Raw genomic sequence first — 27,801 nt, 5'->3', positions numbered from 1 at the left:
AATCATTACGGGGGGAAGGCAGGGAAAAGTAGGTGACTTTGGGTTCCTCTGCTTCCTGGAAGGAGCTGCAGCTTGTGGGGCTAAGAAGACAGGCTGGCCCAGGATATATCGTTGATTGAGGCAAGGGCACCAAGAGCCACAAGCAGCATGTACTGCCACAAGGGCTAGTGCCCCCCACTTCCTGGCAATAATAAAACAAATTAAAGAGTTAACCATTTGCTGCCTTTTCATGACACCCCAAATCAAGCTGTCTGAGGCAGGACCAGCCCTGGCAGGAAGCGAGCAGAACCAAAGAGGACCAGGTTTGCTTCTTGCTGCTTGAGAAAGAGGGCAAAACAGAGGTAGAGGCTGCAGAACTCACTGGTTCTCCGGAGGTTCTTCCAGTACTTGCTGTGAACTGCAAGGGTCTGGGAAATGGAGCAGAGGGCACTGTTGGGAGGGAAAAGTGAAGGTGGCCATCAGAAAACACTCAGGCAAAATGCTTGGGAGGGGGCCCAATGCACCCTGTCTCTTACCTGGTACACGGGGTAAGAGGAGACTCCAGCAGAGGACAGGGGTCTCCTAAAAGAGCCTTGAGGACTGCGCAGGTTCCCTCTGCCAGGGACTGGAGATTGTAGCCACCCTGAAGAGGAGGAGGAAAGGGAGACGATAAGATGGCCATAAACCCTTCACTGGGAAAGCAGCTGTAGATCTGTACTGGAGCTGCTCTCCTTTGCCCAGGGATAAGACAGAAAGTGTACATTGCTCACCTCCAGAGACAGAACCAGCTTGCCTCCAGACAGCGGCATCAGCAGATGTGTCAGATGAGCAAAACATGCTGGCGTGGCTGACATCTCCCCCTACGGATGCAAGAAAAGTGGAGGATTTTGCTCTCATGTCTTACTTTTGGGGTACAGGCTGATTGGGTGGGGAGTGGTTTCTACTAGAGGAGATTTAAAAAACCCAGAAAAAATATGAGGATCAGGTGAGTTAGTTGCCTCCACTGCAGGCCCCTGAGAAGCCCTTTAGAGGGCCTCCAGCAGCTCCATGTGCTAGATATACAGGACTAATTAATATATTGTGTTTTAGGCCCCATAAAAGCAACCTAACCAATGTGCCCTCCAGATGTTCTCCAATTCCAATCAGGTTTAGCCAGCATGCCTGATAGTCAGGGATAACAGGAGCTGGAGTCCAGCGTCACCTGGGGGGAGCCAAGCTGGGGACAACTGCTGGAAGGGATGGAGGACCCCTCTGCCTCCTAGTCAGATGGAAGTGCCACGATGTTGTCTACCTAGAGCTCAAGCATGCCTCAGATCTAGATAAGCAACACAGAAGCAGCAGGGACCAGAGGATTTGCAGAATGAGAGGTGGGGAGAAGATTCCTTCCCTCCCTCTTCCTGCCCCTGCAATCCTTCACCCCAAATCATTTTCACCAACACGGAAGAACATGAGCAGGCCCAGCACACCCACACACCCCAATCGTGGCTTGAATGAAAAGCTGAAGCTGGGAGAGCAATCTGCTCCTTCCCACCTGGTGCCAGTAGCTCTTCACTCAAGCTGCTGCCACCACTGAAGTTGGAACCAAGAGGGAGAGAACGGGGCTTGCAGCCTGGCCTCATCTTGTCACTAGTGTTCACAAAGTGCAAAGTGGCCAGAGAATCACTTCATTTCCTGTTCTCTCTTTCACGTCTTCAAGATGGGAGACAAGAAGCCTTGGCTATCAGCTGGTCTGGGGGGGATTTAGGACAGCAGGGCAGGAAGAATAGCACAGCTATGTTGAGCAGATGCAGTGGAGAAGACAGTCTGTCCAGCATTGCAGATTGTTCCCTGCAACGTGCAGCAACAGGGCTGGGCACATACTAAGCCAAAAAGTTCCTTCTTACAGGGCAAATGTGTGGCCCAACAGACTCTGCATGGAAAATGTGAGCCCAGGACACACTCCTAAATCCTCTTTGGGGTAATAGGTATTCTGCAAGAAATTTGTGTAGAACGGTTCCCTTCAGACAGAAGCCTGAAAACTGCCGGGGGGGGGGGGGGGTGCTGTTCTGTAGAGTTTGCGAAAGATGTTTTCATACCTTGGGGTCACCGATTACAGAGTCAAAACCAGCAGCAACCAGGACCAACTGGGGCTGAAACTGCAAGAAACAAACAACCCAAAAGGAAACGGGTAAGCCAAAGATCTCACTTGATCTCCCATTAACCAAACAATTCCACTTCCCAATGCTCACCTCCAAGGCCACAGGCAGCAGGATATGCAAAAAGGCAGAGAGGTAGTCAGCATCCCGCATTCCTATCTGGAGGGACAGACAGAGCACATTAAAACTCTTGAAGGAGATCCCTAATCCATAAGCAACTCATTGAAACACAAACACACACAAAAACCCTTGTCTTAGAGCAGCCACTATTGAGTTGGGGCCAGTAGCAATGAGACACACAGGTAAATCACTCCACAGGTAAAGGGCACCCCGCCCACTAGCATTTCCTACCTGGTTCCAGGGCAGGTTGATGTTGTAGCCCTCTCCCCGACCTCTGCCCACAGCATGACTGTCAGAGTCTAAAAGGTGGGGCCAGAAGCTGCCCCCTTCATAACGATGGATGGAGAAATAGAGGATGCTATGAACAGAAACCATGGCAGATACAGCAGTGAGGAGAAATATTGCCCATCGGCCAAGCTCCAGCACTCTTAGGCCAGTTGGACTACAAGCCTTCCAGCCTGCAACTGGACTGCCCCTTCTTTTGCAAACTCCTGTCCACCCCCAAACAGTCTTGCCCGATACCCTCTGATCCCTTTTATTCTGCACCTGGGATTGTCCTCAAAGAGGTACTGGGTGCCTTGTCCATGATGCACATCCCAGTCAACAATAAGCACCCTAGAAGGGAAAGAAACATGAAGGGTCACCAATAATAAAAGGGAACTACATAGAGCTCAGCTTTCTGAAAAAAGAAAAGTTACCATCAATGCTCACTGTCAATGACATCCCTCAATATTGCAGACCTGCAAAATTTGGGATAAGATGCCATTTCTCTGTAATTATTAGCATTTTTATTTCTAGTATTCAGGCACCCCCTAATTACTGCAATGCTGTTTTTAACAGCCCTGTAGGCCAATATTATTACCCCCAACAGAATAGATGAATTTTCTGAAGCCGAGAGAATACTGGCTAGCCTTAGGACAGCTAACAGGTCAGTGGCAAAGATGACATTGGAACCAGGGGCTTCTTAGCTGCTATGCTATTCACAATTTGACACAAATGCACCAGCTGCATTTTACTTTAAAAGAAAAGGCAAATTGTTACTGAAACTTCAGCTCAGGATAATTCTACACTCCCTTTCTGCACAAGTACAAGGCGGGTGGCTGCTGTGTTTTCTACAAAGCAGCTACAACTTGCCATCAAGAGCAGCCAAGTTTCTTTGTAAAAAGGGAGGCAAAGATCCACCGCTGGAAAAGTCTGGAAAAGGGACATTAGAAGACTCCTCTTTGGTAGATTCATTGCCTTGATCCTTGCTCAACAGAGAACCAAAGTCCTGGATTGCTCTCCTATGAGAAAGGTTTGAGGATATGTGCTCTAAAATGAAGGATTTCATTTAGGAGACCTGTCTCTATGCATCTCTGATGTGGATGCATGATACTCACCGCTCCACTCCCAATTTTTGCCGCGCATATTGGGCTGCGATGCCTACATTGTTGAACATGCAGTAGCCATCCATCTTGTCATGTTGAGCGTGGTGTCCAGGTGGCCTGAAACCAAAAAGGTAACATTGGCTAACCCCAGAATGAGAATGTCACACCAGGAAGGGAGACTTGGTGATTCCAGAAAGTGTCCAGCCTTATACTTTGGTGGGCCTCCAGGGGATGTTCCCAAAACTGTTGGAGACAACATGCCTTCTCCCATAAGATGAACTGTCTTGTGAGAAAGCACCATGAAAAGGAAGCAGCTGAAAAGCACAACCACACACATGCTCCTGGATCAGACAAAAGGGGCTCCTTCCATTAGCCCCCCAGCCCTCGTTCAGAGGAACTAAATGTTTTCCAGGTGTGGATATTTTTACTATAATATTCTTATTCTTAGAATCCTAGAATCTTAGAGTTGGAAGAGACCACAAGGGCCATCCAGTCCAACCCCCTGCCAAGCAGGACACACCATCAAAGCATTCCTGACAGATGGCTGTCAAGCCTCTGCTTAAAGACCTCCAAGGAAGGAGACTCCACCACACTCCCTGGCAGCAAATTCCACTGTCGAACAGCTCTTACTGTCAGGAAGTTCTTCCTAATGTTTAGGTGGAATCTTCTTTCTTGTAGTTTGAATCCATTGCTCCTTGTCCACTTCTCTGGAGCAACAGAAAACAACCTTTCTCCCTCCTCTATATGATATCCTTTTATATATTTGAACATGGCTATCATATCACCCCTTAACCTTCTCTTCTCCAGGCTAAACATACCCAGCTCCCTAAGCTGTTCCTCATAAGGCATCGTTTCCAGACCTTTGACCATTTTGGTTGCCCTCCTCTTGTTTGCTCTTTGTTTTGTTCTTGAATTCTGTGGGAGGGGGCAGGGTATTGGTTCAATGTTTACTTCCTCTCCCCCAGGGAACCCCTGATTCTTTGTGGGAGGGGACCAGGAACCTCTGGGAGTCCCGTGGCATCCTAAATGTGTTAACATTTATTCCGGCATAAGCTTTTGTGAGAATTCTCAGAACTACCGTGTCAAGTCATGAGAATTATTAAAGTGGCATAAATCAGATATGTTTTGCAAGGTTAGTATACTCTCTGTTTCAATTCTGTGTCAGAGCCATATATGGAGGGGCTGGAAGCAGGTCGCCAGCAGGTGGCACTGCAGTGGCATTAGAGAAAGAGGAGCCGGCCAAAGCCAGACTTTTCCTATGCTGTGTCAGCGAAATAAATAAATTATATACCTAAATCCTATGATAAAATAAGTTTCCATTGCTGAAGCACTATATATATATATATATATATATATATATATATATATATATATATATATATATATAAAAATAAATTAAGCTGTAGATATCATGCAGCAAACACAGAAGTCATGGCCTCACTTTCCTTGTGTTGTGTGTGCAGTGCCAGATTTACGTATAAGCTAAACAAGCTACAGCTCTTGGGGCCCCCCAAAAAATTTAAAGGAAAAAAACCTGGATGTACATTTCCAAAATATAAGATAAAAAACAAATAAAATTAAACCTACATACAGCAACAATATTTTGTGTTGTGTAGGCTCCTATGATGTAAGTAATGGGCCCCGCCTGCTAGCCTGCTCCCTAAAATATCACTGGTAATGATTTCACTATTAATATCCTTCTTCTTAATTGTATTTCACTATTAATGCACTTCTTCTTTACTGTATTTCAGTTCAACAATTACTTTGATAAAATACATATTTTGTTATGTGCAAATGGCTTTAGATCCCTTATTAGGTCCATAAATTACTACTGTATTTGGCACATATTCAACACAAAAAACAGTGACAATTTGTTGTTGACAAAGGACAGCTGGACATATAAAGGGCCCCATTACCTTCAGTAGCTTAGGGCCTCATCAAACCTAAATCTGGCCGTGTGTGTGTGTGTGTGCACGCACCAGGGATATTCATCTTCCTTCCTCAACACTCCTCCACTGCATATTAAAGCAGGTAGCAAACAAAACACTGGTTCTGGCTTTGTTTTTTAAATCAGGGACAGCCATCATGGTGCCCGCCAGAAGTTCTTGGACTCCAACTCCCATCTGCCCCAGCCAGAGTGGCCAATAATCTCCTCAGCTGGGGAACCAGACCCATTGCCTGCTCTCATGCTTTCCCTACCAGAGGAATCGGCAGAAAACAAGGGACTAAACTAAGTGCCCTCTGCGCCATCATGTAACTGATTAACTTCACTGCACTTTCAAATACTGCAGGCCTCTCGCCTGACTTGCACTGGGAGCTAGGCAGGAAGGAGCTGGGGTGGGTACAGATGTTTCATTTGCACCTGACCTGCCTAGTGCAGCAAGTGCGAGGGATGACCCATTCGAGGACCCTCTCTCCTCCTTGCAGCAAAACTGACACCCAGCAATGTATAGTGGGCATGATGCTGCGTACTCTGGTCTAGTTTCTGCCTGAGCATGGGACAGGCACACCCAACATTGCAGGGGCCTGGCGTGCATGTGTGATGTCACACGGTGGGAAGAGGCCCCATGGGGGCTGCTGTGCCCTCTGAAAGGCCTGACAGGGCATAGTCACAGCTGTGGAAGGGCCCAATGGGGACCAACCAGCTGCGAAATATTGAGGGGGCCCAGACCCCTCAGTGAAATTGGGGGGGGGCCTTTGGCCCTCATAGCCCTGCATAGATGGCACACCTGAAATGGGAGGTTCTCTTAAATATCAGCTTAAATCTGTTTTCCTAGTTTCTGGGTTATTTGTTTTTTGGGTTTTTTTGCATATAGAGAAACCTTCCTCCTGGCTTGTGGTGTGAAGAGAAAGAGAGAGAGGAAGGAAGGACAGACACACCAAAGAGAAGCACACGTGTCCTTTGCGCATAACACACTGGGATAATTTATGTCCCTTCATACACTTGCGAGGGAACCTGTTAAACTGAGGAGCCAAATGTGCTCCTTTTTTTAAAAAAATTGTTTATTGTACGAGAATTTTTACATACATTGTATAATCTCCGTCAAGTATTGAATTACCCGTACAGTTTTTTTCCTTTTTCCCTTCCCACCCCTCTCCCCACCCATTGGGCAATGGGCCAAATGTGCTCCTGATGGAGCTCCAGGGCCACATTTAAGCACGACTCCCCCCCCCCCCCCGCCACCGCCCAAAATCAAAAAACACAAAGGGTCCTTGTTTCTGCCATACCTGACCAGAGCCAGGCCGTTACGCAGCTTCCCGGCCAGCACCTTCTCCACAAGTTGCAGGACAGAACCAGCAGCAAGGCAGGCACAGCGGTAGGAATTCTGGGATAGGGGACAGAGAGCCAGGTTAACAGATGCTGTACCCTGCATCCCATAAACAGGCTACCCACTCAAGAGCTTAAGGGCGCTCTTGCCACCTATACATTTTCACTATACATCCTCAAGGGATTCTCTCAGGCTCCATAGACACAGCGTATATTTAAAGCAATCCCTTCACCCACCCAAAGAATCCTGGGAAATGTAGTTCATCTCTCACAGAGCTGCAACTCCCCTCACTCTTAACAAACAACAGTTCCCAGGATACTTTTTTTGGGGTGTGTGCTCTAGATGCACTTTAAATATATGGTATATATGCAGTCTCAGACTGAAGGCAAATACAGTATGAAGGAGGGGAGGGGGATGCTCTTGCAAAGGAGTGATTTAATTCAGAAGAAGCTTCGAGAGCCACAACAGAGGTGTCAACTGCTCTGGGTCAGGAAACAGCAAGTCTAACCAAAAGAGCTAGAAACCTGCTCTTCTTTTTATTTGTAAAAAAGCTCAGATGACTAGATTATTGTTCAGATACCAAGTGCCACGGGGAACGTACAGAGCTTTGTGGATACTCACTGGGTGCAGATAGACAGAATCATATGTGTCCGACAGAGATCTCAGCTCAGCCTCACTCATGGTTTCCGTAGATTTCATCAGGGCCAAGTACTCGGGGCTGTTAAAAATGTGGGATAACCAGCCTCATATAACCATCATGTTTAAGTCACATTATAATGCATGAATGGGTCAGTACCATGGAGAAAGCTATCCTGCCAGCCTTAGCAAGGTCACTTCCCCTTATCATGGGAGAAAATGGGTAATCAACCTCCAACTTACCTGAGTAGCTCAGTGAATAAAAAGGTTTGAGCTGGGTGCTCCAGCTCAGACCGTAAGGCTCTAACAAGTCTCTCTTGAGTTTCAACACCAATAGTTTAGGAACTTTCACCACTTTGGAACTAAGCCAAGCTTTACTGCCTATGCAACTTTTTCTGAATGCTAAATGGAAAAACACATGAACCTGACCTTTGGAAAGTTTGTAAGTAAACCTTTTTAAAAAATAGTTTTTTATTAAAGATTTTCTTATGTTACAAAACAAACAAATAAACAAGGAAAAGTACATATAGGCCCTTCCAGTGTCTAGTTATGATGTTTCTAGCTGCTGAGAGTGTGACATGAGTTCCTTGTCATGGGCATGTCTGTTGTTTTCCTGGAAGGTATTTAATAGAGCTAGTTCTGGAGTTGCTTCTGTTACATGGTATCTAACACCACGGAAGCTGGCACTGATTTACCAAGGAACTTCATCTAAATACTGGAGAGGCTGAACCTCCATAGGCACATACCTCCACATGTGGTGGTAAAGAAACCATTTCATTTCATGTGGCCTTTTTCTATGCTAGGGGAAGGAACTTGGAAGGACATATTTTAAAGGTCTAACAGTCTATATTTCCATGTTGTACTTTGCAGCATATTTTGCGATTTTAAGTCTTTGCTGGGGTTCCCCAACAAAAAGTACTTGCCCCCAATGTGGATTTTGGCATCCAGGAATTCTCCTTTCTATATACTCATTTTATCTTGAACCAACAAAAAATGCAACACTTATGAGCAGGACCAGGCTTTCCAATGAGGCTTTCCAATGATGCACAATCTCCATATCTCCTCAACAAGTCCATGAACTAGCTCCCTGCCCACCCCCACCCTACAGCTCGAACATCTGCTTTTACCTGTGAGCCAAGAGGATTTCTTCCTCAGAAATTTCTTGCGCCTGTAAAGAAAGAGATGAACATTTAGTACCTGGGATAAATATTCTGGATTTCTCATTATTTATTAGATTTTACCCTGTCCTTCCTCCAACCAGCTCAGGGAGGTTTATGTAGCTCATTCCCCTCCTGCTTTCATCCTCACAGCAATCCTGCAACGTGGGTTAGGCCAAGAGTGGGTGACTGGCCCAAGGACACCCAGCTGAGCTTCACAGTCGATTGAGTGAGCATTAGAACTCAGGTCTCTCCAAGTCTTAGTCTGATATTCTCAGTCACTACACCACACTGACTCTCAAGCCTTCTCCCCCCCCCCCGAGTTCCTCTTTGCCCCCACCTGCTCCCCTTCTTCTCACCTCAACTGGGATGCAACGTTCCAGCAGTCCACATTGCAGCAATTTGTCTCGTATGGCCACCAGCCGCTCTGGACACTCTGGGAAACTGGGGAAAGAGGTAACAAAGAGGGGTGTAGGATAAGTCAAAAACACATTAAGTTGGAAGAAGGTAGAAGGATCAGGATGCGTTGGGTCAACAAACAAACTAAGGAGTCAGGAAGGATTTGGGTAGAAGGGGTGTTGCAGGGAGATTCTCACCCTGAGAAGAAAGGGAGAAATAACAACAACATCCAACCTGAACAAAATACACACAGGCACAACTGATACCTCTTGACCCAAGGCAGACTCTGATGATGTCTGATTAGAGGCAGGTTGGTAATCTTTATCAAGATCCCAGCCCTTTAATCTGACAGATTAAAAATGACAGCAAAACAAGCAGGGTTGGGTAAGGAAAGCCTTATTATCAAGACTTTTTAAACCACCATCATCATAATGGAAGGAGCACAATGAAAAAAGACAGGAAGGGATATAGGAGAGACTGGAATTAAAGTGGAAGGGAATGAGATATTAGGGTTGCAGATTATGGATGGCAGTGGGGAGAACAGGTGAGGAGCGTGAACAACAGACTACAATCAGAAGCTACTGTTGAGTAGTCTGAAGTGTGAGACTTTTGAAATTGGAATAGATGTGCAGAAGATGGCAATTTTCAGAGAATCTGGTAGCTTACGAAGACACATGGCAACTCTGAGCTTTTATGATTAAAAAAAGGCAAGTTCCCAGCCTTTATGGTAATGGATAAAAGCTCCTGCTTAAGATATGGGAAACTCAATCCTCAGTGCTTCTCAAACAATTCTCTATTCATTCATTTATTACCGGTATATTTCAAATACTGTATATAGTTTACTGCTCTGTCCCTAACTAGGCTTGATGGCAATGGATTTATAAATAAAAGGAAACCAGCAGCCTTCCAGATGTGGCCAGACTACAGCTCCAGTCACCCCTGACCACTGGAGTCATGCTAGCTGGGGCTGATGGGAATCAAGGACTGTCCACCAGGGGTACCATCTTGCTGTCAGGACTGTGGGTGCCCACCGCCGTAATGCGGACATGCGACATGACACACACACATCTGCACATAGTGCTTGTGACGTCACATGCATGATGCACAGTGGGGAGCTCCTCCAAAAACGTAACGTGACGTTGCATGCCATGCATGTGATGTCACAAGCACATTGTGCAGGTGTGTGTGTGTGTGTGACGTTGCATGTCTGCATTGCGGCATCCGCCACCAGCTCCTCTTCCTCCTCCTCTCCGCAGCCAGCAAGGCACCCTTTTTCGCACAAGGGGCTCGGACACAGGAAGAGGATGCATTGTTTGTTGGCTGCAGAGGGTGGAGCTGAACTGCTTCTCAGATGCAGTGCTGCAGAGGCTGCCTGCCTTTCTCTGGCTTTGCTCATTGACTTTCTGGGTGCCCAGCCCCCATAATGATATTATTGTGGGTGCCCAAGCACCCATGACCACCAGGAGTTGGCTCCTATGCTGTCCATAGAGAGGCCCTGCTTGAATGCTCTCATGTGGAAAAGAAACACATACCCCAATATTATTATTATAAATTGGGGGGGGGGGAGGAATAACACCAGGGAGAGTGGCTGAACTCTTCCCCCTGGTACACTAATACTTGTAGAGGGGGTTGTATTGTGGGAGGTGGGGCGGGGGCTGCACTTGGAGGACCATTCAATTATGCAAAATACACACACACAAAACATTCCAAAGAAAAAGATTCCTTCCAGTAGCACCTTAGAGACCAACTAAGTTGGTTCTTGGTATGAGCATGCACATGAAAGCTCATACCAATAACAAACTTAGTTGGTCTCTAAGGTGCTACTGGAAGGAATTTTTTTTTATTTTGTTTCAACTACGGCAGACCAACACGGCTACCTACCTGTAAACAAAACATTCCCCACCTTCAGCCTGAACTGGTACAATCCAAGTGGGGGTGGGTGGGAAAGGACTCCTTTGTTTCACTGATTCTAGGAAACGGTCTCTCCATTGTGGGAGTGGTGTGACAGCCTCTTTGGCATGGCCAAATCTCATGCTACTCCTGTAATATCTATTGGAAGGAACCAGTCTCCTGCTTTATCAGTTACCTTTCCTGCCTCACATGGATGTGGCTCCCAGAATGCTGTGGCAATTTACGAAACAACCAAAATGGTACAGGAGAAAGAATCTGTGTAGGAATCAGGAGATAGGTGCTTGTGGGTAGTCACACAGGTATCGTGAAGTGGCCGGCATGGTGCCATGCCAATGCTCTCCTGACAGCACTTACTGGCATGATGCAGGGTTAAGGTCAGGGCTGTGCAAGTGTTGAGTGGAAGGCACCACCTACGCACTCACAAAGCCTCACCCTCAGGAGGGCAACAGTGCAGTACCGTCCCACCGCACCAGTTGCACCTGCCAAGTACAAAACCAGATTCTAGATCAGGGATGCAAAACTTGTGGCTTTCCAGGTGTCACTGGGCTCCAACTCGCATCAGCCCCAGTCAATGTGGCCAATGGGAACAACTGTCCATCAGCATCTGAAGGGCCACAGGTTCTCTCCCAATCTCTGTTGCGCTGGATTGCAGCCTAAATGATGAAATTGCAACTGCTTCTCTCCAAGTGTGAGAAACACAGACCCTACAGAGGAAGAGTACCATGAGATTTGCACTGGAGCAGAGGCCAAGAATGCAGGGGCAACACAATGACCAGGTATTAAGGACAAGAGGGGTAAGCCAAGAGTGCGAGGAAGAATCGTGGAGAGTGTGTGGTGGAATTGTGTTCAGACTACACTGGAAGTGTGAGTCAAGTGGGATGAAATAATAACAACAATAATAAAAACAGCATGGATGTACAGGCAGCACAAAGGAGGATAAGTTCAGGATTATATATTTACCCACATCCAAACCAAGGGTACTTTTCCCCCCCTGCCGGGAAAAAAATAATCAATGGGTTTGGAATTAGGAAACATACATTAGATTCCCAAACTGCTAGCAGCGGAGTGCATAATAGGGGGAAACATAGCCTAGCAGGGTAACATTATCCACATATATCTTAGCATGTGTTTTCAAACCAACCAACTTTCCCCCACAACTTCCCCCCTCCCATTCTCTTTCAAGGCATTCAAACATCAGTAGAAACAATCATAAGGAGGTTGACACCAAGTTAACAAGGGCATATGGAGTACTTAAAAGCTGCAATTGGGGGGGGGGGTGCTTTGGAAGTGCAATCATGCACACTGTTTTTGGTCTGGTATACATTGTCCTCCAAGGATTGAATTTGGGGAAGGAGGCGGAGGGAAGAGAGAGAAACCTGCAACACCCGTTTGCAGCAAGAACAAGCAGTACAAGGGGCTCATTTGCTGGTATTTGGGGCATCATCAATCCCCTTTCCTGATATTCCTGGAGCTTATATTCTCTACTGACCCACCTCCAAATATGATGCCAAATAAGCTTTCAAAAGCACAGCTTACAAGCATCATTTTAAATAATAAAAAGGCAGACAGCCCTCTTATGTTGAGAATCAAAACTGGAGACTAACAGTGCTATCCTAGACATGTCTACTCGGAAATAAGCCGCATCAGCTTCAGTGGGTCTTTCTCCCAGGTAAGTTTGTATGGGATTGTGGCCAAGTCAATGTTTGACTTGGAAGCGAGAATGTCTGTCTCCTGAAGTAGGAAGTGGGGAAGGGAAGTAAGATTCACCTTGAAGAAGAAAAACACACACATCCCAACTCCTGATTTTAGGCATGCCTATATAATACACCCCATATTATATTAGGGTTTTAGAGAGTAGGACACTGAAACTGAGGTTAGATGCAAGGAATAACAACCTGGTCTGAGGAAAGCGGTTACAGCTGTGACAATTGTTTGGTCTGAAATGGACACTTCAGCATTGGTGACATCAGATTTTAGAAGCGATGGATCAGTCCATGTAGATCAAAGCTGGGGAACGTGTAGCCCTCCAGGTGTTGTTGGACTACAACTCCCATCATCCCTGACCACTGGCCATGCTAGCTGAGCTGATGAGAGTTTGGGTCCACTGACTTCAGTGCAGGAGGTGGGGGCGGAACAGGTTCCCTGGTGTCAATCTAGACTGTAGAACAGCTTGCGGAGATAGCTTCAGTTGGCTCTTTCCCTGCTTGTCTTTTGACAGGCAACAATTTTTAAAATATATACCATATATATATCTGGGTGTATAAGCATTTTTAATAATTTGTCATAAGAAGTGGCCAAATTCATTACTTTTTGCCTTATGGTTTATGTCTGAAATGGGCTCCAATTTCAAATGGAGACTCTTTTTGGATTTGGACATAGCCATAAAGAGTTGTTTGATATAAAAGAAAATTATGAAAATTTTATGCAACTTAGGGTCAGGATCAGCTCCATCTTAATCATGTTGGTTCACACAGCATGATGGTCTATTGGTCGATCAGATCAACGTCCAAAGATCGGTTTCAGACAGTGACCAATAAATGGCCTTTTGGGAAACCTACAAACGGGGCAGGAAGGCAGGAGTCTTCTAACATTCAGCTGAAGAACATAAGGAGAGTCTGTTGGATCCATCTAGTTCAGCATCCTGTTCTCATGGTGGCCAGTCAGGCACCTATGAGAAGCCCACAAGCAGAACCTAAGCACAACCGCACTCTCCCCTTCTGTGGCTTTCAGCAACTGGTATTTGGAAGCATCCTGGCTCCAGCTGTGGAGCCAAAGTATGGTAGCTTCCTTGTATGGCCCTGGGTTCTAGTATCATGAGAGGGAAGAAGTCCTGAAATCTAAACCACTTTAAGTTTTCTGGGTACACTCAAGCTATCAAAACAAAGACTTGAAAACCACGCTTTCACTCCTAAATACCTTTCATCCCATGTGCAGCGAAACTGTGTCATCCGTTCATCCCAAACCAGGCCGGTCCCTACTGGTGCAGCACATTCTGTGGTGAGATCCTAGTTGGAAGGCACAATATTGAACAGCGCTGTAAGTAAAGTGTGTGGGGAGTCTCCTTTAACCCCCAACTGCACACATATAGCACCACTCCCATCCATCACAATCATGCTTTTCACTTAAAAAGAAATCAGGTAACATCTTAAGATACCAATAGCTAAATTTTTTACTAAGGTGGCCAATCCTTCAGCAGCTAAAATTGCAGCTCCCTGGAAAAAGGGCAGAGCAGTCTGCTTAACATCCTGAAGAGGAATGCTTTACCCAGAAATGTTTTGATACAGGACTCACTCGTTACACAATATAGGAAGGTACTTCTGTGCATTTACAGGGCACCTTCTCAACAGCACTGAGCCAAAGCATTCTGCCCCCAAGGGCTTATGAGAACAAATGAGGGCATATTTCCAGAACAAAGACCAAACACAGTCCGTCAGTTCATGTTCCCCAGCAAGAGTGCCATCTTCCAAGGTCCCTCTGGCCACACAGGCGCATGCATGTGTACACACTCCACACAAACAAACACTCCCCAACAGCCAATGCTGCTTCCTCAGCACCAAAGCTCAGGTGTCCAAGTGCTCAACCTACCAATCGCTGCATGCTTGAGAGCAGATCCTCCGCATCTTTGTTCAACCGCTTGGCCCGCCCTTTCCGTTTGGCGTCTGGCAACCCTCCCTTCTTCTTAGTCTTCCTCTGGAGAAGCCAAGAGGTAGCACAGGGTAGCACAGCAAGCCTCTCCTCTCTTTCACAGAGCAGAAAGGGCAGTTTCTTTTCTTACCCAACCCTGACTTACAAAACTGGACTCTAGGCATTGCCTCCCATCTCCCACCACCCCAATAAGGTAAGGTTACCAGATTTTTTTCAATGACTCCGGGGACACAATCAACCAATCAATCTTTTTTAAAAAGGAAATAAGTTATTAAAAAATAAAGAAGCAATATCTTCTCTTCTGTGGTCTCCTCTGTTGCGCGGCCTTCCGCTGGGTCCTGGCCTTCCTTGGAGCGCTAGCCATGCTTCCCACCCTCCCTCTACCTCCTTGCACAGCGATCCCCTACATGCTTACTCAGGAGTAAGCGTTAGCAGAAACCCTCCCCCCTCCTGCTGCTGCCTTGCCCACCTGTCTGGGCATCTTCTGCTCGTCTGGCAGTCACCCATCCGCACCACGGCACGCCCCATCAATGAGTCCAGGGCAGAGCCAGCGGCAAGCGAGTGGGAGGAGGCGCGCTTGGGCCGGATCAGCTCGTCTCCTGTTCACCTCTCGTCCGCGATGGCCAATGACAAGCAATGACAAGTTGAGGAGCACAATGGCGAAGCCAAGCAGCAGCCACAGCAGCCCAAGCACCACCCGGAGGCCAAGGCGGAGGCAGAGCTGCCGGTCTTGGACAGCGACGGCAATGGCAAGCTGAGTGCCAAGTTACAGTGGCGCACCCAGCTCAACGACCCTGCGCAGTTCTTACCTGGCGGCAGCGCCCAACACCACATCTCCAGCCCCTACACCGAGTCCCCGTATGATGTATCTTGTGCGCAACACATCAGATGGGGACTTCCAGGAAGGCAAAATGGCGGGCACCATGGCAGCAGGTAGCTCCTGAAGCCAGCCAGAGCCAACTGTGCTACCAGGCTGGCTCCGGGGTGCTGAGACTGCCGCTGCCACATTTCCCGGGGACATTCGATGAAATCTGGGGACAAATTTGCAAATCCGGGAACTGTCCCCGGGAAACGGGGACGTCTGGTAACCCTACAATAAGGGGCTCCTTTACCGTGGGTGCGCGAGTCTCCAAAGGCGACACAGAAGAGGGTTCCAATATTTGGGCATCTCCAACATCAGAAGCCATTGTGGGGGCAATAGATGCCCCCTATTCCAGCCCTGTGGAAGGGAAAGGAAGAAAAACTCATGTTACAAAGAGAACCTGGAGCTCACATGAGCAACCCATCCATTGCAGCCAACACCCCAAATTCAAACACTAGATTCCCCTCAAACAGCCAGCCATATCATGCATTTGATGAAGCAGATTGTAGTTTATAAAACACTTATGCCATAATAAAGGTGTTAAGTCTTTAAGATTGCCACAAGATTCTTTTCTGTTCTTAGTGACAAAAGACATCACTTGTGAGGAAAGTACATAGATCCCATTGGATAGCCTCCCACCCCTTGAAATAACCCCACCTACTGATGTTAGGATTGTCATGGAACCAGAGGCCCATGGAAAGGGAAAACTCCATCTGCCAAGGAATTGGCCTTCCAGGTCCTATTATCTAGGGCCTGTTTAATAGAGCCTATTAAGATAAGTGTCAGAGTAGGGAATGCCTGTAAAGTAATAAAGAAAATAATGTAATAGGGCTCATTGGACAGACCCATAAAGAAAATAAGAGGCTAGCTAATGGGGGAGACTCAAGAGGGGGAAATGAAACAATATTGGCATGCAATTAGCAAGAGGGGAAGCACACCAACACCTATTTTACTAAGATCTGAGGGCAGGGTTGCTTAAATGGGGAATTCATTGTCATTTTAAAATATATACTCTGCTTAAAGTACAGGCCCCGGGGCTCTTGATGCAGCTTAGAACAAGATACACTGTTAAACCCATTTAAAAACTCTTCTAACATATACCCCCCAAAGCCAACTGATCAAAAAAGCAACAGCAAATTACAACTAACTTAATCACACCTCCAGCATTCTAGAAGCTTTCCTAAAGGTTTTCATAAGCCTTCTGAAAGTTCATCAAATTCCAGAGAAGGGGAACCACAACAGATAAGACCCTGCATAATCAGCACGGCAGGTGAATGCTAAAGACCTTTAGACATGAGGAGAAGGCATCGACAGAAACCAAATTGCTGGCATTCAAGTGACAAAGTACAGTGGAACCTCAGAAGCTGAACACCTGCAAACTTGAACGTTTCGGCTCCTGCACAATCGAAAACCGGAAGCGATTGTTCCGGTTTTCAAATGATTTTTGGAAGCCAAATGTCTGGCGCGGCTTCTGCAGCTTCTGATTGGCTCCAGGACGCTCCTGCAGCCAATCGGAAGCCACACCTTGGAAGTCAAACATTTTGGAAGTTGAACAGACTTCCAGAAGAGATTCCATTCAGCGTCCAAGGTACAACTGTAATAATTTCTCAGCAGCAATTCCAAAAGGCTCCCTTCCCACAGAGGTTCACCAAAGCCTTCCTAGTGCTGGCAGGATGAGGCATAGTTTAGCCACTAAAGTCAATCAATTACAAAACCCTTGGTGGACCACAACTCCTGTCGTCCCTGACCATTGGCCCTGTTGGGTGGGGCTGATGGGAGAGGAAGTCCAGCACTGTCTAGAGCAGGGGTGGGCAAAGTAAGGCCCGGGGGCCGGATCCAACCTGCAGACGATCCGGGAATCAGCGTGTTTTTACATGAGTAGAATGTGTGCTTTTATTTCAAATGCATCTGTGGGTTATTTTGGGGGCATAGGAATTCGTTACCTCAGCTTTTTGTAGCTGGAATGAGCCCTCCCAGGCCAGGTGGAAAAGCCTGCAAGGCAGGGAGCAGGTGTTCTGGGACTCACAGCGAATGGTCTCCAGCTTAAAAAGTACCATCCCAAGCATCCATAGCTTTGTGGTAGAGCATCTACCTTGCACGCATAAGGTCCTGGGTTCTAATCCTGCTGTCTCCAGGTAGGGCTGGCAGAGACTCCTGCCTGAAACCCTGGAGACCCACTGCCTTGTCAATATGGAAAATGCTGAGCTAGATAGACCAAAGGTCTGACTCAGAATAAAGCAGCTTCCTATGGTCTTATGTACTGAAAGAAGCAGCAAGAAGAGGCAAAAAAGAAATGCTCCGGATAGAGTGCCACCTATTCACAATTGCCACAAGGATTGCTGGAAGGTTGAAACTAAGATTCCAAAAAACATTCAAGGATGGCCATTCAATGGCTTTACAGTCTTTGGGTGAGCAGATTTAAAACCCCATTCCTGTCTTTCACACAGGCACATCAAACGGAGAGAGATTCACACATGCTTTACATAGCATGTGTAAAGTCTGTTATATCCTTAAAGGGGAAAAAGCAATTGATGCCCTAGTGATGCTACACAGTCTTTCTCCAATTGCCAGACAGCTCCTACCCTTTCCCCAAAGACAAAAACATTTCTCTTGGTCTCTATCCTGCTTTTGTCTCTATTGTGTGCTCTCCGCTTGTACTATAGGTCTGTTTATGCCACCCTTTCCCTTTCCTCAGTCCAGGCTCTGAACCTAGGCACGCTTGGCCTGAGAGCCGTTCCCAGAGACATCAACAGGATTTTCTCTCTCTCTCTCTTTTTAAAAATATGATTTTTATTAAATTTTCTGTTTTACAATTTCAGATAAACATTTTACCTACTCAAGATACCAATGACTTCCCTTCTTCTCTTTCCATGGTTGATTTAACATATCTTACATCCCTGCATATGTCACAAAAACTGTACTTATCGGTTTTCCATTGTTACATCCATCAAAACTTACTTGCACCGTTGAATTTATCTTAATACAGTACTGCAGGCGTTTTCAGCTGTATGCAATTATTTTCCATATATGCAATAAATGTTCTTTAAACGTATGTTCTTCTTGCTCTCTTATTCTAGATGTCAACGGGATTTACTCTCAAGTAGACACGCACAGGGTCGGGCTGTCAAAAGCTTGACCTTGGCCCCTTGACGAATTCCTCCCTCCATCCCTTAACCACACACACCCAAAGCAGCACCCTTTTAGATTTCTAGCCATGGCAAGAAACAAATACAGATTCAGCTACGACAAAGAACGCAGGAGGGGACCCCCCCACCCCCCTCACCCCGCCAAGAGGTCGGACTAGATGACCCTCGGGGGTCCCTTTCCAATTCTATTATTCTGCAACCTCCCTTCTCCTCAGAGGCAAGGCCTGAGGGGAGGACACACCCCGACGCCATCCCCACCCCCAGAGCCCCCCACAAACACCCAGCCCCCACACCCGAGGGGGGCGGGTCCCGTTCACAGGGCCAAGAGGCTGAGAAAGGAAAGCGGGGCGTAGCCCGTTGACAGCCATGGGGTGGGCGGTCGCGGGCCGTCAGCGAGGAAGACAGCGGCCCCCGACTACCCTCCCGGCCCGTGGGGGGGGCGTTGTCCCTTCTCCTCACCTGAAGCTCCCGCTATCCCAGGGCGCGCGCACACCCCTCCGGCTTCCAGGCACTTGGTTCCTTCCCCAGGGCGCCGCCGGATGCTGTCACCTGGCGCCGCCCGGGCCCTGAGAGGGAAACCGTTCGCGGCGCGAGGGAAAGAGCTGGGCGGGACCATTCCTCTCGGGCGGGGAGGGGAGCGCGCTGGGAAGTGGGCGGCGCCGCGGAGGAGACGGGCAGAAAGCGGTCAGTAGTAGGGGAAGGAAAGCGAGGGGGCCGGGGACAGAAAGCGAACTTGCCTTTTTGGCTTTGTGCTTATGTACTTTAAGCCTGACAAAGGTCCGTATAGTTAAAGCTATGGTTTTCCCAGTAGTAATGTACGGAAGTGAGAGCTGGACCATAAAGAAGGCTGATCGCCGAAGAATTGATGCTTTTGAATGATGGTGCTGGAGGAGACTCTTGAGAGTCCCATGGACTGCAAAAAGATCAAATTTATCCCTCCTTAAAGAAATCAGCCCTGAGTGCTCACTGGAAGGACTGATCCTGAAGTTGAGGCTCCAGTACTTTGGCCACCTCATGAGAAGAGAAGACTCCCTGGAAAAGACCCTGATGTGGGGAAAGATGGAGGGCACAAGGAGAAGGGGACGACAGAGGATGAGATGGTTGGACAGTGTTCTCGAAGCTACTAACATGAGTTTGGCCAAACTGCGAGAGGCAGTGAAGGATAGGCATGCCTGGCGTGCTCTGGTCCATGGGGGTCACGAAGAGTCGGACACGACTGAACGACTGAACAACAACAACTTTAAGCCTAGATTGGTTTTATGGGGGAGGAGGCGGCGAGCGGGAGGTTTGGTGATACTGAATTTGTCCCGCGTTTTGACTAAATTGCTCTGGTTTATGTTGTTTTCGAATTCACGGGCATGTATATCCACCCATCTGAAGACAGCCTTTGATAGGGAAGTTTTCTTAATGTTTCTTAATGTTTTATGATTTATATATCACACCTACCTCCCTGAGGCTCAGCACTGGCACTCCACAGGGATGCGTGCTAAGTCCATACCTGTATTCCTTGTACACATGGGATTGCATTTCATCTGACCCATCTACTGCAATTATTAAGTTTGCTGATGACACCGCCATAATGGGTTTAATTACAGGTGGAGACGAAACAAAATAAAATAAAAACTTCCTTCCAGTAGCACCTTAGAGACCAACTAAGTTTGTTCTAAGGGACCAGGTGGCGCTGTGGGTTAAACCACAGAGTCTAGGGCTTGCTGATCAGAAGGTTGGCAGTTCGAATCCCTGCCACGGGGTGAGCTCCCGTTGCTCGGTCCCAGCTCCTGCCCACCTAGCAGTTCGAAAGCACATCAAAGTGCATGTAGATAAATGGGTACCGCTCCGGCGGGAAGGTAAACGTGCGCTGCTCTGGTTCACCAGAAGCGGCTTTGTTATGCTGGCCACATGACCCGGAAGCTGTCTGCGGACAAAGGCCGGCTCCCTCGGCCTATAGAGCGAGATGAGCGCCGCAACCCCAGAGTCGGACACGACTGGACCTGATGGTCAGGGGTCCCTTAAGTGTGCATGCACACGAAAGCTCATACCAAGAACAAACTTAGTTGGTCTCTAGTCTAAGGTGCTACTGGAAGGAATTTTTTATTTTATTTTGTTTTGACTACGGCAGACCAACATGGCTACCTACCTGTAGGTGGAGATGAATCTGCATACAGGGGGGAGGTTCAAAAGGTAATCACATGGTGCTCAGAGAACAATCTGCACCTAAACATTGGCAAGACAAAGGAGATGATGTTGGACTTTTGGAGGAAGAGAGAGGAGCTAGCCCCGTTGTATATGGAGGGGGGCTGTGTGGAGAGAGTCTCTTCCTTAAAATTCCTGGCAGTCAATCTTAGTGAAAAGTCAGGAAAGCCCAACAGAGACTTCATTTCCTTAGGGTCTTGCGAAAGAACAGTGTTAGACAACAACTAATGATTTCCTTCTATCGGTCCGCGATAGAAAGTGCTAATTCATACTGTATCACGGTGTGGTACGCTGGTTTGACAGTCATGGACAGAAAGTCCCTACAGAGGGTGGTGAAGACAGCACAAGACATCATGGGCTTTCCACCTGAGTCCGCTAGATGTTATCGCAGAAGACCATTGCCTCAGAAGAGCGAGGAACATTCTCAGGGGTGACTCACACCCTGGCCAGCACCTTTTTAATCTCCTGCCCTTGGGCAGGCCGAACCAACAGGTTAAAGAACAGTTTCTACGTGTGGGCCGTGAGGCTGCTGAATGGAAGACAGCAACATTGGAGCTGATATTCAGGGTCGGTGGTTGTACGACAGCACCTAGAGTGTAACAAGGACTGAGAGATTGTGTGGGGGAGGGGGCTCGTTTAATCTCACTGTAAACATGTGGTACACTGACAATAAAGTATTTCATATATATATATATATAAATATATATATATATAAATATATATATATATATATATATATATATATGTTGGAAGCTACCCAGAGTGGCTGAGGTAACCCAGTCAGATGGTTGGGGTATAAACAATAACATTTATTTACAGTCTTTATTTGTTTGTTTGTTTGTTTATTCACTCACTCATTCATTGGAGTAGGATGTCCCTATTTTCACCAAAGAAGTGTTGGAGGGTATGATTTTGCATATTTGCGTTTTTTTCCAAATCTTGTCTGCTTTTGGTGGTTTTTGAATGTTTGGGCGCAGCTTGTTGTGGGGAAAACACAGTTATAGGCTGCTTCCAAAATAAACTCAGGCTGGGTGAACACAGGCAAGCTGACACAGCACAAGAGACACATCCACTTTGTCATGTGCTATGGGAGGTGACAAAAATGGCCCTAGAGCTGTGATAGTTGAATGACAGGCAAGTCTCACATATTTTAAAAATAATGCAGGACTTGTGAATTGGAAGGGAGGCAGAGTAGGTGGCAAGACTTAAGCTGCAGCTACAAAAGGACAGAGGCAGTCTCGAGCTACAATCTTCCATCTGATCAGAAACATGGTGATATATCCTTTTTTTAAATGCACATTTATTTGGTCTTCTCTTTCCCTAATCCCCAAGCTTCTTCATTTTCTAGGCATCTTCATTTTCCAAATAACTCTGTGTGAGATATGGTACTATTCCCATTTTGCAGATGAGGAGAACTGAGGTTGTCAGTTTATCATAGCTGAACGCTGCACCAAGCCAAAAATACTTTCCCTCTGAATCGCAGCAGCCTCAATCCAATTTAAGTTGGCAGTGACCAATGGAATAAAGTAACGGAACAAGTCAGTTCCAACTGACTTGGGCTAGCCAACATGGTGCCCTCCAGTTGTTAGGGACTCCAGCTCTTCTCAGCCCAAACCAGCATGGCCAATAGTCAGCCAGGTCAAGCACTGGCCTGAGCTGCTGACTGCGTGCAGGTGGCAGTGGGCAGGCACCACAGTCAGCTTTGCTTAGGAACCACACTTGGCTGTCATCCACAGCAGCTGGCTGGGACATTGCCTTGTTCCAGATGCTGGTATGCACCTTTTTTCAGCCCAAAGGGCCACTTTCTATCACAAGCAGCCTTTCAGGGGCCACGTGGTAGTGGGGGCGGGCAGAGCTATTGGAAACACAGTGAGTGCACAGTATATGGGCATGTGAACACACAACCATTATTGCCATTCAAGAACGCATTCTAGCCAGGCAAAAGGAGACCCGATGCAGAACAGGTCTGGTGAGCATGGTCTGAGAGGGGGTGTGAACTGGGGGAGACTAGTGGGTAGGCAGATCCAAGGCCTAGACAGGGCCTCAGATTCCCTTCCCTTGCTGTGCAATATTTAGCTAGGGGTAATCACCCATTGACCTCAGCAGGACACACTACTGAGTACACATGCATCAGGCTGATATGCATATTGCACAGTGTATATTCGACCTATTTTCATGGGATAAGATCTGGTGCGTTTCCAGCCCTTCCAACAACAGAGAGAAATGAAAAACACACAGCAGCAAAGCCATTCCACCACCACCCCCAGCTGCTGTTCAAGCCTCATTTGCAGAGTGTTGTTCACATGAGAGAGGGGGCAAGGATGTCTTAACCTGATGTGCTTTCCATGTCCCTCCAGACACCTGCCATCTGCGCTCATCTGCACGTGCACAGTTGATGTTAGGGTATTTTCCCATAAACACTCCACATCCAGTTTTTATGGTCAGATCAAAGGTGGCGAATGCATCAAACCAGTATTTTCCAAGAAGCCATGAGCTCAATATGGATTGTGGTGAGAATGTGGCATCAGAAGCTGGCAGGTGGTGTGCGCTGCATGCAGAGTATACCCTAAGTCTCCGTCGTGGTCCCAGGATCTTGGCTTCTTTGGTTTTGGAATATCCAAAACCTGGATTTTCTCTAGACTCCCTCTTATGCACAGCTCATCCTGCATATAAGTTGCCCGTGTCCTTGCAAGGCTCCTGTGGCAGAAAGCAGTGAAGTGAGTCCTGCATTTTCAGAACATACAACGCAGGGAAATAATCTGTCTTTGACTGAGAAACCTTCTGAACCACCCAGCAGCAGCAACTTGCTTTTCTTCCTTATTAGCCCCAGAAGGGTTTGTCTCAGTAGGTCAGCCTGGTGCTACCCGCTGCTGGGATGGAATGAAACCCATGTTTGGGCCAGAGCCCAGGAGAGAGGGAGGCACTGCAGCCAATCCTCCTCTTCCTGCCTTCTGCAACCTTGTTCCCAGCACCCGTGCCAGCCCCTTATCTGCAGAGGAGGGGACTGCGTGGGGAGCGATGATCTCATTCTGCAGACCTCCAGAGACCGTGACTTGATGGGCCAGATAAAGTCCCCACTGACTCCTTTGATGGCTCTACTGAAGGATGTGGGAAAAGGGGTGGGAGAGATGCTGGGAGATAGGCAGCCTCCACCACCGGCACTTCAAGGGAGAGCGAGAGCCAAAGCTGTCCTTGGACAGATTCTCCGGGAGTCCCCTAACAGCTCTGGCAAAGGAATCATGTTGTGTGTGGGATGAGATGAGAGAGTGCTAAGAATCGGGGTCCCTGGAGAGGGTTGCTGTGTCCCAGCTGGGGAGATGGTGCTCTTTTTCTTCTCCAAGAAGCAGAGTAGCAAGTAGATGTCAAGAAGAACTCCCATAGAGCAGGGGGTGGCTAACCTGCTTTTCTCCGCCTGATGTTGTTGGATTCCAACACACCCATCACTCCCTCCCAGGCAGCATGGCCAGTGGTGAGTGGCAATGGGAGTTGCAGTCAAACCACAGGCTAGCCACACCACTGGAGAGCATTTCCACCACAACCTGCTACCTACAAGTCTTGTCTCATAAACACTTCTGCCCCTTTCCCCCTCCTTGCTGGTCTTTATCCCTCTCAAAATCCACCTGCTTCATGAATCCTTACCTTGAGCTGAAAAATAGCTTAAGCACACATAACTGCATTTGTGCAGACCCATCCTTCTGTTACCTGTATATCTCATTAACCTCACCCCTCCCCTTACCTCGGCCCACTGTAGACACTAGACAGTAAGCTCATTGGGGCAGGGACTTGCTTTTTTTCTTCTGTTACCCATGTTCAATGATAGCGCCATAAGTAGATATTTATAACAATCTCCAAAGCACTTTGGAACTCTGAAGAATGCAAAGTTGGGCTGAGGTGTCTGGCATCTGAAGAAATAGGCTATAGCTTACAAATTGTTTTGTTGTGCTTTTAGGAAAAAAACAGGGTCGGTCCAGACTGGTGTTTCATTGTGATGGCATTCTGCAAAACGTTATCAATACAATAATATTGCATTAGTATGGATTTATTCTGCTTCATCAGATGTTCCAGAATGCTTCCCCAGTGCTACCACAGGATCACTGGCCAGACAGACTGTAGCACAACAAAAGTGAGATAACACTGCCTGACCCCTTGCTTGTAGTATGAGAAATTTCAGCAGGAAGTTACAAGATATGCACTGATTGGAAATGAAGCAGTCTAGCCACCCCAAAACCTTTATAGGTGCCAATAGTATTGAAAGAGGGATCATTTATAACTGCCCCAACAGCATCCTGAGGACAAATTATCATGGATGCACAATAAAAGGGGTATCAGGAGGGACCTTAAAGGCATTACTGGACTCAGACTTTGAATGCCTACAAGTCACATTTAACTTGTGTGGTTTTTCCCCCTGGAAGGATATCAAATTTTTAGCTTTGATACTAGAATCAACAGCTTTCCTTGTTGGTGAAATTGTGGGAAAAGGGATCTGGGACACTGGCATTTATGAGCACAACTAGGCACAATCCGGGCAGCCTCCCACCACTTCACTGATTTCAATCTTCCTCACCCAAAAGTGGCTTTCAAAGGAGAATGGGGTCTTGGGTTTGTTTGTTTTCTTATAAGTAGCTGCAGCACAAGTAATGTATATTTTGCCCCTAAATGGTATTATTTCCGTGGTGTGGTTCTAGAGTCAGTTATTATTACTGCTGCTTCATATTTTAACCAGTTTGTTGGTTTTAAGACTGTTTTATTGCAATTATGGTGTTTTGTCTGTTATTGTTGTAAGCTGTCCACGTTGAATGAAGGGCAGGTATGCAACATAAACTATGTTCCTTGGTGTTTAGTGAAGAGAGCCACAGGCTGTGCAGGTCTACCCTCCCCACTCCTTTTTACAGGAATCATGTGTCTTTATGATCAATTTAATTTCGCACAAAAATTACTTAAGACACTTGAAGAAGCCGGCATTCCACTGTGGAATCTCCTCCCAGGCAGCCCAAGCCATGCCATAGCTGGACCTTGCCGAAGACAAAACTCACTCGCACACCCCTGTCGTTAACACAAATTAGTATATATATTTTCCCCTCTGCAGCTTTGAAACAAATTTAAGCCCCCCAAAGAGCAGGGCACCAATGGAAGCTCAGTGGCAAATTTACAAAGCCAGTGAAGAGTCAACAGGGTGTGTTATCTCTGCTCAACGTCAGCGTGTGTCCCCTTCTCTTTTTTGTCTCCTATTGTGATGCTTTAGAGATGGGAATGAATATACCCATGGAAAGGGAGGATTAGGAGATGTACAGGGAAGCGGATCTGGGCCAGTGCATTTCAGGATGGATTTTGAGGTGCAGATAAATTAATTCCTTGCGTGCATTAGAAGATGGGTGAATGGTGAGATACCAGGATGGAACAGGAGTTGGTAGAAGGTAGTCCAATTGTAGATCACCAGGTGACTTTGGGTGGCCTGCCTAGTGCAGGGATAGGGAACATGTCCCCCCCCCCGACTCCAGCTCCCATAATCCCTGATGATTGGCTATGCTGGGCAGTGCCAGTGAGAGTTGGGAGTCCCTAGTCCACACCCAGCTATCCAACTATAAGCGTCTGCTTATAGTTGGAATCCTTTCAAAATAATGACAGGCCAGGTGGACTCTGGTCTGACGCTCACTGAGAATGGTAGGGCACAAGGCAGAGAGGCCAGCAGGAGGTGAAACCAGAGCCAATGGCAGGCAGAGGTGACTTAATTCCAGGTCCGCCCCTTTGGGTTAGAAATGGAGTATGTAATAAAGCAGATTAGTTGTGCCTTAACTGTTAAAGAGATCCTGAGTGTGCATGTTTGCTTTGTAAATTGAAAGACATTGATGGATGTTCCCCCGTTTTTCAGTAGATGGTGCAGGACAAAAGTCAGTTCACTCCAGTACCAAACATGTACAGATTGCCCTGCTCAGCAACTAATTTTTAACAGGTCGGTTTAGACAGTCAGCAGAAACGAGTGGAAAGGCTCCCCCCCCCCCGGATTGAACAATGTAGGTGGGAGTGGCATGCCCAAGTGCAGCGTTCCCCAAGGCGAAGGAGTCCCAAAACAAAACTCTGTGTCCCACAACAGGCAGGCAGTAGCGAGCAGCTGAGATGTACATGGAACAACTTTTCCCAAATCTCTACTGATAGCCACACTTTTGCCAGTGTATTGGCTTGCCCAGGGTGGGGGGCAGTTGAGATACATATTAGGGGGGGTGACTATTAGGATTGCCACTTGCATTGCAGGCAGATATACAGGAACATAGGTAGGATTCAGGATGGAGTGACTGACTTTAAAAGGCAGGGCCAGTTTACCATATACATGACAAATAGGGTGAGTGGAAGCACTATTTCTCACAAGCATAAAACTGGATTTCTTTTTGCATTTGTACACGTGGTTCCCTAAGACGAGAAGGGAGGCACTTTGCAAAAGTATGTGCTTTGCTTATGATGGGCCAATTCACCAGTCTGGCAGCGGTGGAGGTGCAGAGGACAGGTGCTCATTGTGAACTAGTTGTTGTCATGCAATCCAGGCTGCAGGGGAAGCATCCGACCAAACGCAGAGCACTCATCCGAATTATTCCACGGGGGAAACATAGCTGTGAGGGCAAGAAAAGCAGGTGCAGATACTCCTGGAGTATGTAAGGTACGCAAATGAGCTGGGCATGCTTAGCCAAACAGGCAAGGGAGAGAATGTGGTTGGAGATAATTGGACAGCAGCTCTTTACAGATGGGGTGGAGAAAGCTGGGCGGAGGGATCAGTAGATCGCTGATCAGTAGTCTATGGCTTAGTAGGTGGAGGGACTGCACAAAAATCTTCTTTCATGCATAGGAAACAGTGGATGTCAGAGAGGAGGGTTGCCCTTCTGTTGTTTCTTCGTAGCCCGAATGTAACATGAATACCTTGCATGCAGTTCTACCCCCAGCACTTCCAGAATGACCAGAAAAGTCCCCTGGCTGGAATCCTTGCCAACTGCTG

General features: G+C 47.2%; 1 protein-coding gene and 1 long non-coding RNA gene across 4 annotated transcripts in view; one reads left to right on the top strand and one right to left on the bottom strand.

The window, feature by feature from the left end:
* HDAC6 (histone deacetylase 6) overlaps positions 1-19,235 on the bottom strand; it is a 35,932-nt gene extending 16,697 nt beyond the window's left edge. For 2 of the 3 annotated variants that reach the window (XM_033173989.1, XM_033173988.1), the window contains exons 1-16: positions 19,086-19,235; positions 15,731-15,837; positions 14,559-14,663; positions 13,890-13,978; positions 9,023-9,107; positions 8,634-8,674; positions 7,492-7,588; positions 6,830-6,927; positions 3,614-3,718; positions 2,781-2,849; positions 2,466-2,592; positions 2,208-2,273; positions 2,055-2,114; positions 750-839; positions 516-622; positions 362-429 (exon numbers count right to left, since the gene is read on the bottom strand). In XM_033173989.1, coding sequence (XP_033029880.1) covers positions 362-429; positions 516-622; positions 750-839; positions 2,055-2,114; positions 2,208-2,273; positions 2,466-2,592; positions 2,781-2,849; positions 3,614-3,718; positions 6,830-6,927; positions 7,492-7,588; positions 8,634-8,674; positions 9,023-9,107; positions 13,890-13,978; positions 14,559-14,663; positions 15,731-15,805 — 1,282 coding nt within the window. In that variant the 5' untranslated portion in view covers positions 15,806-15,837; positions 19,086-19,235. The remainder of the gene's footprint in view (positions 1-361; positions 430-515; positions 623-749; positions 840-2,054; positions 2,115-2,207; positions 2,274-2,465; positions 2,593-2,780; positions 2,850-3,613; positions 3,719-6,829; positions 6,928-7,491; positions 7,589-8,633; positions 8,675-9,022; positions 9,108-13,889; positions 13,979-14,558; positions 14,664-15,730; positions 15,838-19,085) is intronic. The other variant, XM_033173990.1, reaches the window with a different exon arrangement.
* LOC117061269 lies at positions 11,576-26,510 on the top strand. The gene is made up of 3 exons (XR_004428058.1): positions 11,576-11,591; positions 13,262-13,263; positions 26,373-26,510. It is a non-coding gene; the product is annotated as an uncharacterized LOC117061269 (long non-coding RNA).
* Positions 26,511-27,801: the final 1,291 nt, after the last annotated feature.

This window comes from Lacerta agilis, chromosome 16 (genome assembly GCF_009819535.1).
Source record: "Lacerta agilis isolate rLacAgi1 chromosome 16, rLacAgi1.pri, whole genome shotgun sequence".
Classification (NCBI taxonomy): Eukaryota; Metazoa; Chordata; class Lepidosauria; order Squamata; family Lacertidae; genus Lacerta; species Lacerta agilis.
This window is presented reverse-complemented; position numbering and strand designations above follow the sequence as displayed.